Here is a 17,463-nt window from a genome sequence, read left to right on the forward strand (position 1 = left end):
GTCGAGAAACCAGACCATCTCAGTCTGGTCACCAGAGGGAACTGGAGGACTCCAGACACTGTTTTTCTGATTCACCTGATCATTAGTTCATTTGTGTCACCTGTTTATTCTTTTGTTTATGTATTTAAGTCTCTTGTATTTCTGTCTTCCTTTGCCCAGTCTTTGGTCTTTTTTGGTCAGAGTCACTGTGTCAAGTCTAAGTCCTGTGCTTGTCTGTCTCTGTGTCTGTCTATATCTCTGTCTCTAAATCTAAATCTACAAACTGAATGAAAAGGGGGCTGGAGGTGGTATACTGAAAGGAGTCAGGAGTGGTTCAGGTGTGGATGGCAGTTGTTTGTGTCTGTGTCTGTCAGTGAATAAGTGAGTCAATCAATGAATTACATCCTTTTGGTTGTGAACAAGGTATCCCATATTTCGTTTAGTGAGTGAGTGACTCAGTGAATTGAACCATTTCGAGATTCCCCCTTGTCATTCAGTGAGTGAGTGATAGTTGATGTCTTTCAGAAGAATGCATTTAGACTCAGAACAGGGTTCAGTCAGAGCTGGACTCCAGTGCATTAAGAGTCATGCCATCATTTGGGGGCGTATACATTAAACCTGATAATCCTGATGGTACTACAGTAGGCCTACAGTCCAGCAGACAGTGAGTTACATTCGATCAGAGACTCACACATCAACTCAAACACACTCCTGTATAACAACCTACTCTACATCTTTTCTTCTCACTTAAAAACAAACTGATGACTTGTCATAGGTGTAAATTTTTTAATTTAGAGTTTAGGTACAAGCATGGCTACAAAAATCACACATTATATTTATGAAACCAAAAGCACCTCACTCTGCAGTGGAGTTTGTTATAAATCATTCACTCAACACTAATTTATTATAAACCATTCATACAACGCTATAGTTCATTAAGGTGGCATAACTGTTTCACAGGTATTATACTAAAGTAAAGATAACTCATCTTAGGTCATAATTCGTAACAGTTTAATTTTCTAATGGTCAACACAGTCCACACTACTGCAAGTGTTGATCATTTAACATCCTGTTAAAACATTGACAGCAATGTTCATGAGTAATCAGTTCTCTTTTTTGACATTAGATGTCAGTAGATAACATAACATAATATGACTTTCATCACCATCTTCATCTGGACACTGACCTTAAAGGTGGGAGAGATATGATTTCTTTTCACAGTCTGTATGATTGATATAAACAAGATGAGAGAAAGTGTTATGCTATTATTGTCCTTATATATAGTTTATTTTGTAACATTACTATTGTATTCATTACTTCCATTGTGTTTATTTAATTTCAGTGTCCAGAGGTCAGGTGACTGTGACTCAGACTCCAGTAGTGAAATCTGCTCTTCCAGGAGACACAGTCACTATCAGCTGTAGATCCAGCCCTGCAGTGTATGGTGGTGTTTATCTATCCTGGTACCAACACAAACCTGGAGAGGCTCCTAAACTCCTGATTGAGTATGTGAGTTACCGTCAGTCTGGAGTTCCAGATCGTTTCAGTGGCAGTGGATCTGATACTGACTTCACTCTGACCATCAGTAACATCCAGACTGAAGATGCAGGAGATTATTACTGTCAGAGTCAACATGAGATCAGTGGCAAATATGTGTTCACACAGTGATATAGAGCCGTACAAAAACCTCTCTCAGTCAGACTGCACAGAGACTGCACTGCTGCAGCTGGGACCTACTGCAGGTGCTGAGGGGGAGGATGTGATACAGCACAATCACACACTCTGTGGAGGAGAGGAATGACACTACACTAACTCTAATTACAATAACAATAATTATACATGTCCTTAAATAGATATGGAAATGAAAGGACATCACATTCTTTAGTATTTATCATTACATTCTTTCTTAATCATTATTTAGTATAACTCTCCTCACACCAAGCATTTTAATCATTCTGGTGACTATAAATGTTGATATATTTATTTTGAAAACAGATTTTGTCACTCCCTGGTCCACTCTCCCCCTCTACTGGCTTTTTTCTCACTCAGTCACTTCTTTCTATTCCTTGTTTCAGTTATTCATTGGTTGCATGGTAATCAAGCCTGGTTCTCTCTTTCTATAAATATCTCTAGTTTACTCTCTGTGCTGACTTTCCTTTGTGAAGTCTTGTCTGATAGAACCTGATGTACCTGAGTAAGTGGTTGAGAGACTTTGAATCCTGCCTTGTTCTTGTTTTCGTGTTCCTGTGCCTCTGTTTTCTGGCCTGCCCTTTGTTCAGTGGAAGCTGGTAACTTACACATGCACCGAGTTCCCCAGTTTGTGACAGAAGACTTCACCCAAATTATTAAAGCAACAAACCAGCCCCAGCTCATGGAGCCCTGTTTTTCTCCTGTGGTGGAACCTGAGAGGTATGATGGGTCTCCTCTGAAGTGCTGAGAGTTTCTCTCCCAATGCTGCTGGTACTTCACACAAGAGGGGATCGATGCTGAAACAACCTGGGTGACAGTGACAATTTCCCTTTTGAAAGGTCAGACATTTTGCAACACTTTGCCTTCCATAAATCTTTGACCTATGACAAGTTTATCTCCCTGTTTCCATCCACATATGAATCTTCTGCTTGATGGCACAGCAGGTGAGATGGAGTGGCAGAAGTGTGGAGCAGGTCATCTGTGATCTCTTATGTAGACTGCAGTCTTCTGTGATCTCTTATGTAGTCCTCTGTGATCTCTTATGTAGACAGTAGTCTTATGTGATCTCTTATGTAGACAGTAGTCGTCTGTGATCTCTCATGCAGACAGTAGTCTTCTGTGATCTCTTATGCAGACAGTTGTTGTCTGTGATCTCTCATGCAGACAGTAGTCTTCTGTGATCTCTTATGCAGACAGTTGTTGTCTCTGACCTAAACACACTTACAAATATGCTAATACATTTTTAATGATACAGTACCGCCATAACATCTGTTTCACATTTAAACATCAAACTAAAAATGTTAACTACACACCACACACGTCTGTCCCAGTCTCAGGGGGTTTAGGGCTGTGTGAGTGGGTGCTGTGAGGGTGAAAGTCAGATTTGCATGTGCAGGGCGACACCCACACTCCCAGAATAGAGCAGCACTGTGGCCAGATGTTCCCCCATCCCCAGGGGGCTAGAGTGAGTTTACAGATCATTACTTTAGTATCAGTGTCATAATGAAGACCAAACCTGGACGATCAACATCTGAGTCAGACTGATACATAATCACTACCTCACTCACAGACTGTGTTTTATTAGATTTATGAATAGCTTATGTTTATAGATTTATCATAAACTTACAATAAAAAACTGTAACAAGAAAAAGTTAATCAAAATGTAATCTATAAATCATTAAATTTAATATTACAAATACAAAAAGGATAATTTGTTTATTTGTGTAGTTATTTATTCAGTGGATCAGTTTCCTGCCATTATTGTTAATATGTGTTAATATCATACAGCTCTATGAGAAGAATAAATAAGTTTGACTAATAAGTATGAAATGTGTGCTGAAGTATATGTAGACTCCTAAGAGTTCAGTCTGATTAAACAGCTGCATATTTAAAGGAAATGTTTACTGTTTCACACTAGTAACAATAAAGCTGCTTCCTTGGACTTATGATGCCCTGTACATTTATGAATGTCAGTAATGATTTAGTGTGTGACTTTGGTTAAAAAAGAATTATGTTTGATAGAGAGAGAGACAGGAATGCTTGTGATTGAAAAGCTTTTTATTTTCACCATGAATAAAATAGAACCAGAGTTAAGCAGTAAAGCACACACATACAGTGGACAGGAATGGATTTGATATGAAACACAACAATATCACATGGAAGATGCTCTGATGACAACTAAAGCTGCTAAAAAGACTCACACACAGGATCAAACCAAGCACAAAGCCAGTCTCATACACTCAAAGCAGAAACAAGAGGGACAGAACATGTGTGTGTGTGTGTGTGTGTGTGTGTGTGTGTGTGTGTGTGTGTGTGTTGTCACTCCTCAGAACACTGGTCTTTCCTCAGTGTCTGGGTCACAGCAGACTGGGAGCCCTGTGTGGCCTCACAGGTCACTGACATCTTACTCCACTGCTCCTCCTGGAGGGTGAGGGTGCTGCTCCAGCTGTAGAGACCGTCCTTCAGCAAAACCCCAGGGCTGGAGCTCACCCCTGAACTCCAACTCTTACCATCCACCTTCCAGTTCAGCTTCCAGTCTGAGGGGAAGCCCTTGTTGGCCAGACACATGAGTGTGGCTTTCCCCTGCTGCAGCTCCACGCTGGAGGGGGGCAGGACCGTGAGGGTGGGCCGGGTGTCACCTAGGAGACAGATGAGAAATCACAGCTGTCATTGGGTGGAGAGAGAGCTGACATGTGTCCATCAATCAGTAGAGTATGAGACATGATTAGTCTCCATCTCACATTCATATGTGTGTGATTTTCTTCTTTAAACACACACTTTATCTGTGCTTCAAAAACAGACAGACTCTGCCTCTTTCACTTCCCTTATCTCTGACTCACAGAACACAACCAAGATCAGCAGAGCGTTGAAAGACAGTCACAGTCATTTTATAAATAACTGTTTATTTCAAAACACATTTTCATTTGAAATTAAAATGCATCTCGAGAATTTTTTTTTCTATTCTTTTGGAGTCATTGAAGAAAAAAATGGTTTTGAAAGTTCCCTCACACAATCTAATTTAGAATATTTAAAATGTATTGTACATATCGTGTTAAAAGTGAGGTTTGCGAATCATGATGTGTCTTGGTCAAAAGTAATCAGATGAGTCTGAGTTTTGAAAACATTGTGTTGTAATTAAAACCGTGACATTTTTTAAGATGAACATTAGTCATTCAGTTTTATCTAGTAGTTTTGAATCTCACATGAACTTAAACAGAAATCTACAATGTATATTCTATAGTGGTAATGGAATTTCTGGATTCTTATTAAACATTACATGTCAAGGCCAAGTTGATGTCATAATGTAAACCAGCCTTACAAACTACATCTCTCTGCCCTTTTCTCTATTTAAAAATGATGGTTTTTTATGAAGCGTTACATTTTGCTTTTGGCTGAAATTTTGCAGTTATGTCTGTATTTTTTTATTCAGAGCTTTAACATTATTATTGATCATCATCCCAGTTCTTATCAAACAATTTCTTGATGAATTTATATATCATTCATTTTGGCTTAGTTTTCAATTATTTTTCATTTTGAAAAGTAAAAAGTTGAGAAATGCAAAGACTATTAGGCACAATGTTATCCTAACAGCCCACACTGTCATTGGACAAAGACTAAATGAGAATAAAACTTAATACAATATAAACTGTCATTTATAAACTACATAGTGTTACTACACTTTATTTTAATCTGAATTTAAAATGTTTTCATAAAGAGGAGAGACTTTTACTTACGTCCAACTGACACTTTGGTGCCTCCACCAAAAGTGTACCACAGTGATACAAACTGGTTAAGTGGCCGTACAAAAACCTCCTGCTCTAATGACTCTGATCTCTCTGTGCTTTACAGCACATTGTTTCACACTGTTAACATTATTATTCATCAGTCTATCAATACTCATCCATCAACACATCAACTCATTGATCTTCCAACAATTCCAAATATTTTGGTATCATGTTATGTTTTTTTAAACATCAAGCTGACTATTGGTTCACTCAGAAACAAATCCAGGATTAAAGAATCATTTTCCCCCACACTCATCTGTCACATGGGAACTAATTACACATCATTTCCTAAAATAATTGATAGATTTTTATATTTAATAAAGATAAAATATATCTGGATACTCACTGCCAACATCCAGTTTGGTTCCTCCACTACTGAATCACTGAACACAAACCCTCTAATGTGGAAACAGATGGAGTCAGGTCTGAACAGTTAAAGATCTGAGCTTTACACATCGCCCCCTGCTGGATCATATGGGAACTTCAGATAGTGTAGTTTCTCCTGACTTGTAGGTATGTGTGTTAGACAGGTTTCCTCATCCTCTATAAACTAACACTGACCACTTCAAGTCCCTCAGGCCAGCTGCAGCTGCTCTATTTCAGCACAGGGAGTTTCAGCACCACAGACCTGAAGGTGTCTGCAGGAGCCTGGACAGAGTCCAGAACAGAACAAATGAGGTCCAGGTGAAGCTGATCAGGGAGAACACTCCTGAGTTCAGACAAACCACATCACTGCTCTTCACACAGCCCAGAGACCCAGATGAACACACACATTCTCTCACATTCCTCCTCTCATTTACACACACACACACACACACACACACACACACCCAGACCTAGAAACCAAAACAAATTTGTCAAACTCAAACACAACACACACTCTAAGTTTGTATATCCACAACAGTACAGTATAGATCAATAACCCAGGTGTGTAGATGCCAAACACAGAGGACAAATCTTTCTCAATAATTCAGTACTAAAGTCAGAGTTTAAAGATCAGATGGACCAGAGAAATAGACATGAATTTATCAAATGAACTGAATAAGAAGACTAGTGATGAAGTGAAGAAGAATTTTGTTATAGAGATGATGAGTGAAGAGTAAAGAGGAAAAGTCTCTATATTACAGTGGAGTCACAGAGTGAGTGAGTTAATTTACCTTCTCTCAGTGAAGGGCATGTGGAGAGTTTAGTCAGAGGAGAAGGATTCTTACAGAACAAATAAAAGACACAGAATTCAACTGTAAATGATGAGATATGAGAAACGTTTACTCTGATATTTCCTCATTTATCTCTGTAAGAGTCACTGTGCTCAGTAGGTGGTTTGTTCTTTTTTAAAAGGGGGGATGGCACAGTGGGAGCCACCCCACCAAGAAATATGATAAGTTAGACTTATCTTAAAGGCTTGACTTTGTTAGCTAGAGGCAGACAGCTATCTTCTCTTGTTTACGTGACTTCGTAATGTTAATTGTGCATACCGGTAGCAAGCCTAAGAATATCTGTGTTCGTGAAGTCACTGATGATTTAATTAAAAAAAATACAAATGACAAATGCATTTGACTAAAATGACTAAAGCTTGTCTAGTTTTTGTTGACTAAATACTAACAATCAAATGACTAATAGGACAAACAAATATGTATTTTAGTCAAAAGACTAAAACTAAGACTAAATCTAAATTACTTGTCAAAATTAACACTGTGGTACACACACACACACCATACACACACACACACACACCATACACACAAAGCAGTATCTGGAAAAAGTCTGGTCTCTTGTCTTGTTACATTTTCATGTGACATAAAGATCAGATGGTTGTCAATCATTTTCACAGATCTGTGCTGTTGTCTTATGGCACTGATGTGGTTTCCACAAATGTCCCCACATTACAGGAGGATAATGCCCCTTACACACTGTTGAGTGGACTTTACAGGGCTTTGGTAAATTGTGTTTGTCACTTAACTGAAAAGGTTCACATCTACTTGCACACTAAAATGCTCTCTGGCAAAATTGCGTTTTTTTTGTTTTTTTTTTAGTTTTCTTATAAACACTGGGAAGGTAGTGGCCCTTTTTTTAAAGTAAGCAGGCTTTAAGTATTGAAATAGATTTACCAATACAGAGCTTTTTTTCAAATGCCATCTCTACAGTGGTAGACAGAGTATTAATATGTCATGGGTAAATGCAACCACTGAGTTTAAATCAGGTAGAAGTTTACAAACAGTAGGCCTACAGTCCAGCAGACAGTGAGTTACCGTGACAACCTCGCCTCCTCCCTTGCCGGTTTCAGCCAATCCGCGCTCAGCGTCGCCGGTTTACTAATCGCCAGTCTGATCACGTCCCCTCTGCACACCTGCCCTCACTTTAGTTCTCAATTATACACATCATCATGTATACCCCTCCATCAGATCAGTCAGTGCCAGGTCTTCACTTTCAGTGTGATGTCTGAGAGCTACAGTCCCTAATCTAGATACTCCAGTATTTGTCCTCTAGTCTTTGTCCTCTAGTCTTTGTCTCTGTTTGTGTATCCTGCCTGTCTCCTGTGCCCCTGTGTCTTCACTGATTAAACACCCTGCTTCTCCGCACTTGCGTCCTGCTCTCTGGTGTGTTCTTGACAGTTACATTTGATCAGAGACTCACACATCAGCACACAGACACTCCTGTATAACAACCTACTCTACATCTTTTCATCTCACTTACAAACAACCTGATGACTTGTCATAGGATTGAATTTTTGAATTTACAGTTTAGATGCAAGCATGGCTACAAAATTTTACATGATATATTTATGAAACCAAAAACACCTCTCCCAACACTGTAGTTTATTCTAAACCATTCACCCAACACTGTAGTTTATCATAAACCATTCACTTAACACTGTAGTTAATTTGGGTGTCATCACTGTTTGACAGGTATTGTGTTACAGTAAAGACAACTCTTGTTAGGTCATAATTTATAACAGTATCATTTTCTAATGGTCAAAACAGTCTACATTACTGATAGTGTTCATCATTCAGGTTTCAGCATCCTGCTAAAAAATCGATCCAGTATCATTCAGCAATAATCACAATTCTCTTTTTTGACACTAGATGACAGTAGATAACACAATATGACCATAATACTCTAGTGTACAATGGTTACATGTGTGTGAACATATGAGTACAGGGTGTCTGCTGTACTCAGGAAGAGCATTTCCATAGAGAGAGGACACTTTGCATTGGCAGCACATGCTTGAGTGCTCTGGGAGTGTTTATAGCCCTGTGAGTTTAAGACTTGATGACTGAGAGCTGCCTGCCCCAGTAACTTAAGCCATAGCAAGCATGACTTTCGTCACCATCCTCATCTGGACACTGTCCTGCTGTTGTTTTAAAGGTGGGAGAGATATGAAATGTATTAGCAGTCTGTATGCCGGATATAATAAGCATACAAAGACAGCATTATCACCCTTATGCATAGTTTATCTTGTCATCATTATTTCCTTTGTGTTTAGTTTCAAAATCCAGAGGTCATAGAAATCTGAACATAATCATTTAGATGTTGTAATTTTTAATATTGAGCATTTCCAGAGGTAATTGCAGTAATAAGAAATATCCAGTTGTAATCTGTTTTTGTTTATTAATCTAATTCATGATCTTCACCTTTCAGAGTCCAGAGGTCAAGTGACTGTGACTCAGACTCCTGCAGTGAAATCTGCTCTTCCAGGAGACACAGTCACTATCAACTGTAAAACCAGCCCTGACGTGGCTGGTGGTGCTTCTCTAGCCTGGTACCAACACAAACCTGGGGAGGCTCCTAAACCCCTGATTTATCTTGTAAGGTCCCGTGAGTCTGGAGTTCCAGATCGTTTCAGTGGCAGTGGATATGGGACTGACTTCACTCTGACCATCAGTAACATTCAGACTGAAGATGCAGGAGATTATTACTGTCAGAGCCTACATCAGATCAGTGATAGCTTGGTGTTCACACAGTGATATAGAGCTGTACAAAAACCTCCCTCAGTCAGACTGCACAGAGACTGCACTGCTGCAGCTGGGACCTACTGCAGGTGCTGAGGGGGAGGATGTGATACAGCACAATCACACACTCTGTGGAGGAGAGCAATCACACTACACTAACTCTAAACTCACAATAAAGATTTTATATTCACAAATATCCATGATGAAATAGTGATATCCTCATAGTCATTGTGTATTTTTTATGGCCTAAAGGGAATGAATGAGGACTAAAACACACAAAACACTCAGAATCCTGTTCCCATTTAGGGGCAGTTCTGTTTTCCATTGAAGGTGGTGTTAAGATGTGAGATACAGCCTCCTGCATGACGGAAAACTGCAAATGGCTGATGCCATCACACGTAAAAAAGATATTTAAATGTACATAGCATTGCTTTTATTTTTGTATAAGCTGTACGTACATGTAATTGTAGCTTACACTACCCTACCAATGGAAATGACAGTAACTGTCAATTTCTAAAACACGCTTCTGCAGATCCTAACACGGGGAAACTAAGATCAAACACTGCAACCACAATTTCTAGGGTTTGTCACAAACACCAATGTCATATCTCAAATTTTCCATGTTACGGACTGCAGAAGTCTGTGTTTGAAATTGTCAGTTACTGTCATTTCCAATAGTAGGCCAGTACTTTATGATCTTTATGCTTTTCACATTTTTCAGATTCCTGCCGCTCCTGTAGCTCTTATAGACTTCTCCTCAGCAAAATCTAAAAAAAAAAAAGACGATGCCATTGCTGGGAGGTCGGCTGAACAATCTAAGGTTGACAAACCAGTTCAATGTCCAAGAGTGAGGAGACGGTCAGGAACATATGCTAGGTTTTCTGATTCCTTAAGCAGAAACTGTCCAAGGAGTGCTGCACTAATGGCTAAGGAGAATTACTACAAGGACTTTGTCCCCAAATCTTGCATGCTGCCTAAAACTGTTCTCGAATACAGAACACCAGAGACTCTGCAGCTACCCCCCAAAGAGCTTAGAGAGCTATGCCAGGATTTTCAGCTAGAAGAGCTAACCCCTTCTCAGGTCCAGGCTGTAGAGCAGGCAACTCAAAGCCAGGGTGCATCCAGGATTTGGTATAGACGAAGAGTTGGACGCATAACTGCCTTCAAGCTTAAACAAATTCTTAAGACTAACCCTCTGCAACCATCTGATTTAATTACACCCTATAACCCACCTCGCACCCTGCGCTCTCAAGATTCTGGACTATTAGTCATTCCAAGAGTTAAATAGAAGTCCGCTGGCAACCGAGCCTTTTCCTACCGCTCTCCCTTCCTCTGGAATAGTTTACCTTCGGAGCTTCGGGACGCAAACTCTCTCAATACCTTTAAAACCAGACTAAAGACTTATCTATTTTCTCAAACTTATGCATAATATAATTTTGATTTGACTTAGTTAGACATGTAAAGCCCTTTGAGACAGTCACTCGATCCTGCAGATTCTCCCTATACAACATCAGGAGAATCCGCCCCTTCCTCACACTACAGGCGACCCAGCTCCTGGTCCAAGCGCTTGTCATGTCCTGCCTGGACTACTCCAACGTTCTACTGGCTGGCTTACCGACCTGCGCCATCAGGCCGCTCCAGCTCGTGCAGAACGACGCTGCACGCCTGGCATTCAACCTCCCTAAACACTCTCATGTCACTCCACTCCTTACTGCGCTCCACTGGCTTCCGGTAGCTGCCCGCATCCAGTTCAAGACACTGGTGCTGGCCTACCAGGCCACAAGAGGCTCTGCCCCATCATACCTTCAGTCCCTAATAACTCTGTATACCCCTACTAGAACCCTCCACTCTACGACCTCCGGTCAACTGACGGTCCCCTCACTTCAGGAACCCGGCAGCCACTCCTCCTGACCACGCCTCTTCTCTGCCATTGCCCCGTGGTGGTGGAACGACCTCCCTCATGCTGTTAGGACTGCGGAATCTCTTACCATCTTCCACAGGAAACTGAAAATCCACCTCTTCAGAACCCACCTGTCCCCCAATGCCTAACCTCCCTTTCTTTACATTAAAAAAAAAAACAAATACTTGTAACTATGTTTGTCACTCACTGTCAAAGTATTCCAGGGGCGCAATACGAAGGGGAAAATTAACGATCAGTCTTATTGTGATCTCTGCTTATGAGGTATTAGGAATCTGACTGACGCACTTATTGTAAGTCACTTTGGCTAAAAGCGTCTGCCAAATACCAAATTGTAAATTGTAAATTGAGACCATAAATAGTGATATTGGGTTCTAAATAAACTTATTATTATTATCAAAGAACCCGATTAAGGCCATATGCTACCCAGAGGCACACAAGTTCACCACAATCATGACAAGGTAATTAGGTTTTGAATTAGGATAAGACAGAGGTGAGATTTTGGCTAAGACTAGCACAAGGGTCAACATCAGGTATAGGCTTTTAAGGCAAGGGTTAGGCAGGGGGAGGGTTAAGCGAAGGGGTTAGGAGTCAACGAAGTGACGTGACGTCATATGCAAACAACCTATTATTATGGCCCACTACCGTGAGCACCTGAATAATACACAATAAGGGAGGAGCTTAAGTGGAATGTACCAGGCAGGATATATGTCTAAGGGGTTACCATCTCGCAAAGGGTGTCTGAGGCCTGGGATAGCCTATGGAAATGGCTATTGTTAAATGCTGGATAATTAACCTCTCTTGCATTAACTAATAATAAAAGTGTGAGCCCCCACTTTGAGTTACACCTCAAAAGAATTAATGGTAAATACTGTATGTCACAAAGACGAACAGTTAGACTTAAAATGCAACACCACTAAAATAACTTACCGTCTAAGTGATGTCTCATTTACATCTAAACCCATACGCATCTGTAACGTTTAACTGCAGAAGTTGACATTTGGTAAAACAGGACTATCGCTGTCAGTGTAACCAACACACACTGATACTTGCAAGACAAAAATACAGACAGTATCAATAAAATACCTGGGTTTTAAACAAGCACACACAGAGTCTGGGGTAGCCTTTAGTTGGCGCGCATGCTGGAGCTCATAATGGTGGACAAAGGCATGTTTCTTACTCAACTGTCTGTATGGGCACAAGATAAGTATCGCAGAACATTCACGGTCTGAAGAGTGAAGCACACAGTCTTCAATGCGCTGTTCTTGCAGCAATCTCGATGTGGAGTTGCCTCTTGCGATGGTCTGAGAAAATTAATGTCAAGGGTGGATAGCTGCTAATCCAGAAAATGGCGATGGAGTACATGAACTCTAATGGCTTCGCCACTACAGAGTACATCCAAGAGTCCCGAAAAAGTGAAAACCAAAAATAAAAACAATACACACTTTGTCCTTCACTGTCAATCTTCTGCTTAACCCCAGTAGACTTTCTTTTTATCAACACAACTCAAACATTCCCTCTACTCTCTCTAAGGTTAGGTGCACACTGTTGGTCCAAATCCGATTATTTGTGTATCTGATCAGAATCCAATCTTCCTGATTGACTGCTCACATTATATATTGCAAGTGATCAGATCCGATCTGTGTGTCTGGGTGGCTATCTTCATTTTTGGTCTTATCCACATTGGTTGTTATCATAATGACTTTGCGGCAGAAAGTAGAAGTAGTTGTTATAAACAAACTAAAGCGGAGGATAATGAAATGCGCTTTGCTTATTTACAACAGGGCAATGTTGAGCCGCGGTACAAGTTTTATGTGAGGAGGAGGCCAGGGTAGGTAGATAGGTAAAAGAGCACCCCCCCTGGGACAATGTATATACCGACATGACCACTCTGGGAATTTCGCCCAAAGAAATAGTTTTATGCCTAATCCCCTCAGTAAACAGCAAGTATTGCACAGGTCCTTTTATTGTAAAACAAGAGCAGAGACGTGGTTTTCAAGTATCATAGGAGTAAAGTTTATTTCAAGTTGCTGTAATGGGAGAAAAAGAGCTGCAAGAGAGTGTTCGTGCAAGGAGGAGTAACACTTTATTTAAATACTAAAGAATTTCATTTACTGTTTAATAAAGCAATAAGAGACTTAAACAAGGTGTTTCTATACCTACAGCTGCCATTAGGGTTACCAGAATGCCACAAGAGGGGCACCAGGAAAGGCAGGCCTGCCGCTGAGGGGACTAATGGTGGAGTCACCCAGTTTGACAGGAATATACTTACCACCGCCACACGCGGTCATGAACATGCATGCACTCACACATACATGGCAGACACACACGGCACACGCGCGCACTGCAGAAGAGGTGCAAGAAGGGGTTAGGTGCAAGAAAATCACATCAGTTAAGCATGCAGTGGCAATGGTTAATAGTGTTTGTATTAAAAGTGAGGTTTACTAATTGTGAGGTTTGTTGGTAAAACTAGTCAGATAAGTGTCAGTTGTGAATGGAGACATTAAGTTGTAATGAAAATCCTGATATTTTCTAATATAAATGTGAATGATCTTTCAGTTTTACCCGGTATTTTTAAATGTCCCATAAACTGAGACAGAAATCAACAATGTATATTTTACTGGATTTCTGGATTATTATCAAACAATTAAAATGAAACATTTACATGTCAATGCCAAATTGATGTCAGAATATAAACCAACCTTGCAAACTACATCTCTCTTTTGGCTTCATTTTCAATCATTTTTCATTTAGAAAAATAAAAAAAAGTTAGAAAAGACTACTGGGGACAGTGATATTCTAACAGCCCACAGTGTTGACACGAAATCAACACAAAGAACATAACTTATACTATATAAATTGTGTCATTTATAAACCTCAAAGTTTTAAAACACTTTATTTCTATCTGGATTAAAAATGTTTTCATAAAGAGGAGAGACTTTTACTTACGTCCAACTGACACTTTGGTGCCTCCACCAAAAGTCCACCACAGTGATACAGACTGGTTAAGTGGCCGTACAAAAACCTCCTGCTCTAATGACTCTGATCTCTCTGTGCTTTACAGCAAATTGTTTCACACTGTTAACATTATTATTCATCAGTCTATCAATACTCATCAATCAACCCATCAACTCATTCATATTCTAACAATTCACAATTCCAACTATTGGTTCACTCAGAAACAAATCCAGGATTAAACAATCATTTCCCCCACAGACACTCATCTGTCACATGGGAACTAATTACACATCATTTCCTAAAATAATTGATAGATTTTTATATTTAATAAAGATAAAATACATCTGGATACTCACTGTCAACATCCAGTTTGGTTCCCCCACTATGGAGTCACTGAACAAAAATCCTCTAATGTAGAAACAGATGGAGTCATAATTGAACAGATGAAATCAGGTCTGAACAATTAGAGATCTGAGCTGTACACACTGCCCCCTGCTGGATCATATGGGAACTTCAGATAGTTTAGTTTCTCACTATGACCTGTAGGAATGTGTGTTAGACAGGTTTCCTCATCCTCTGCAAACTCACATTGACCACTTCAAGTCCCTCAGGCCAGCTGCAGCTGCTCTCTTTCAACACAGGGAGTTTCAGCACCACAGACCTGAAGGCTACAGTTTTTTCTGTCTGCACACGCGTGCATGTGTGTGTATGTGTGTGTGTGTGTGTGTGTGTGACTGTGTATGTGTTTGTTTTGTTTGTTTGAGTAAGCAACACCGTTATGCTCACAGTAACAAGAAAACTTTTTAAAACGTTCCAAAGCTTTCTCCTTTGATTACTGAAGATAATGTGTTGTGTGTGCGACTGCTTGGCGCTACATCCTTGAGGGCACATCTCTGACACCACAGTCAATTCAAACAACATCAACATCATATTTTACTATGAAATGTTTATGATACATTGTCATTTTTATGGTAATCAAGTTTAATCTGGAATAGTGACAGGCAGAGACACTGTAAGTAAAGTCTATGTCTGTAAGTTGTACGTTCATATAAAACTCTTTACCCTGTGCTGTAAGGAAGATAATTTCCATAGAGAGAGGACACTTTGCATTGGCAGCACATGCTTGAGTGCTCTGGGAGTGTTTATAGCCCTGTGAGTTTAAGACTTGATGACTGAGAGCTGCCTGCCCCAGTAACTTAACCCACAGCAAGCATGACTTTCATCACCATCTTCATCTGGACACTGACCTGCTGCTGCTTTAAAGGTACGAGTCACATGAACATATTCAGTTATATGTGTTTTGTTTTCAAAATGAAACATTTTTTTAAACATAGCTACAGTCATAAGAAATGTCCAATTGTAATCCTTTTTTTAAAATGATCTAATTCATGATATTCACCTGTCAGAGTCCAGAGGTCAGGTGACTGTGACTCAGACTCCTGTAGGGAAATCTGTTCTTCCAGGAGACACAGTCACTATCAACTGTAAAACCAGCTCTAGAGTGCACAATGGTAATGCTCTAGCCTGGTACCAACACAAACCTGGACAGGCTCCTAAACTCCTGATTAAGCTTGTAAGCACCCGTCAGTCTGGAGTTCCAGCTCGTTTCAGTGGCACTGGATCTGGGACTGACTTCACTCTGACCATCAGTAACATCCAGACTGAAGATGCAGGAGATTATTACTGTCAGAGTCGACATGACATCAGTGATAGCAAATATGTGTTCACACAGTGATACAGAGTCGTACAAAAAAAAAAATTCTGTTATGGAAATTAAAGGAAATTTTAATATGTATAAAGTCAGTCAGCACTTTGTAGTTCTCTTGGCAAAGAGAATTTTACATCAGTATGACAAGAACAGGAGTTTGAAAAAGTAGAAGGGGAATGATAAAACGTGAATGAATCCAAATTTTTGATGTAACAGTAAAGTGATCTTACAGCTGACATGAGAAGGTACAGCAAAGACAGTCATAGACAATAAATCTCTGGGTGTTCTCTCTCAGTGTAAACGTCCTGGAATTTAACAATGGGCAGATAACTGTATTTTCATATCTGCTTTCTGTGTGTGTGTGTGTGAGTAATATATAGTGAAATAATAATAATAATAATAATAATAATATTGAACACCATTATATGGGGCTGGGTAGAGGAGCTATGAGGCATTGCTGATACATATGAAATGGGGAGAACTTTACCCTGGGTACATAGTGAAGATCGAAACATGGTGTGTTAATATTCAGAGAGCAGTGTGACATACAGCTTCTGTTTCACACAACAATGAGAAAATAATCAAGAAATCCTGAAAGCAGCTACATGTCCACACCAGTGAACACATGACAAACACCAGTGAACACATGATAAACACCAGTCAGCATCATAGTTGCTCAGACTAATTTTAGTTTCCAAACACAGCACTCAAAGACCCCTGGGAGTAAACTCAGCTGTGTTGGCCAGGAATCAAACTTAGGTAAACTGATTGGAGGGGAACTATGCTAACCAGTATACCCCAGCACTGAGGAGTATGAACTCCAACAGGAAGCTGGAGGGACAATCTGAAAACACCATCTCAGACTGTGTTACTGCCAATCAAACAGGTTCATGTTAAAAGTCTCTGTCCTGACCTTCAGATTACGAAACTGACGCACTACCTACTGCACTAACAAGACTGAAAAGAGGAAGCTGGTGACAAACACAAACAACAGTCCAGACAGCTCCATCTCTATCACCATGTCTGTGACTGTGTTATTAATGTCTCCATTTGTCTCAGGATTACATCTGCAGCTTTCTGAGGACAGTCAAGATATCAAGCAGATGAGAAGAACACGACCAGTGAGAAAGTCAGAGCAACTTTTTGTCAGGTGAAGGAGCATTTGAGTGATGAGTAATCCTGGTGTTACAATCTTAATTGTCACAGAAAAAAATAGCAAACTCAGGTTGAAAGGCAGGTCAATGTCTCTCATGTGGTAGACAGTTTACCTTTTCAACATCTCAGCAAATTGTCTTAACCATAGAACCCAATAATGGGCAAAACTTTACCTTGAGTGCAGAAGGAGTGATGATAGGAACACTATGTATTAATAACCACTGTCATTACTGGGAGTCCTAAGATCTTCTGATTATCCACTGCCCTGCACACCTGCCTGTCACCCTGACCACACACTGTCCTGCACACCTGCCTGTCACC

General features: G+C 40.1%; 2 gene segments (V, D, J or C); one reads left to right on the plus strand and one right to left on the minus strand.

Annotated features, from left to right (window-relative positions):
• Positions 1-3,984: 3,984 nt before the first annotated feature.
• Positions 3,985-14,641, minus strand: LOC115825627 (Ig kappa-b4 chain C region-like). The segment is given in 2 exon segments: positions 3,985-4,307; positions 14,636-14,641. A coding segment is annotated over 1 exon segment (249 nt).
• Positions 14,642-15,491: 850 nt separating this feature from the next.
• LOC115824828 (Ig kappa chain V region K29-213-like) lies at positions 15,492-16,014 on the plus strand. The segment is given in 2 exon segments: positions 15,492-15,543; positions 15,686-16,014. Coding segments are annotated over 2 exon segments (381 nt in total).
• The last annotated feature ends 1,449 nt before the right edge of the window (positions 16,015-17,463 follow it).

The sequence above is a fragment of the Chanos chanos genome, chromosome 12 (genome assembly GCF_902362185.1).
Source record: "Chanos chanos chromosome 12, fChaCha1.1, whole genome shotgun sequence".
NCBI lineage: Eukaryota > Metazoa > Chordata > Actinopteri > Gonorynchiformes > Chanidae > Chanos > Chanos chanos.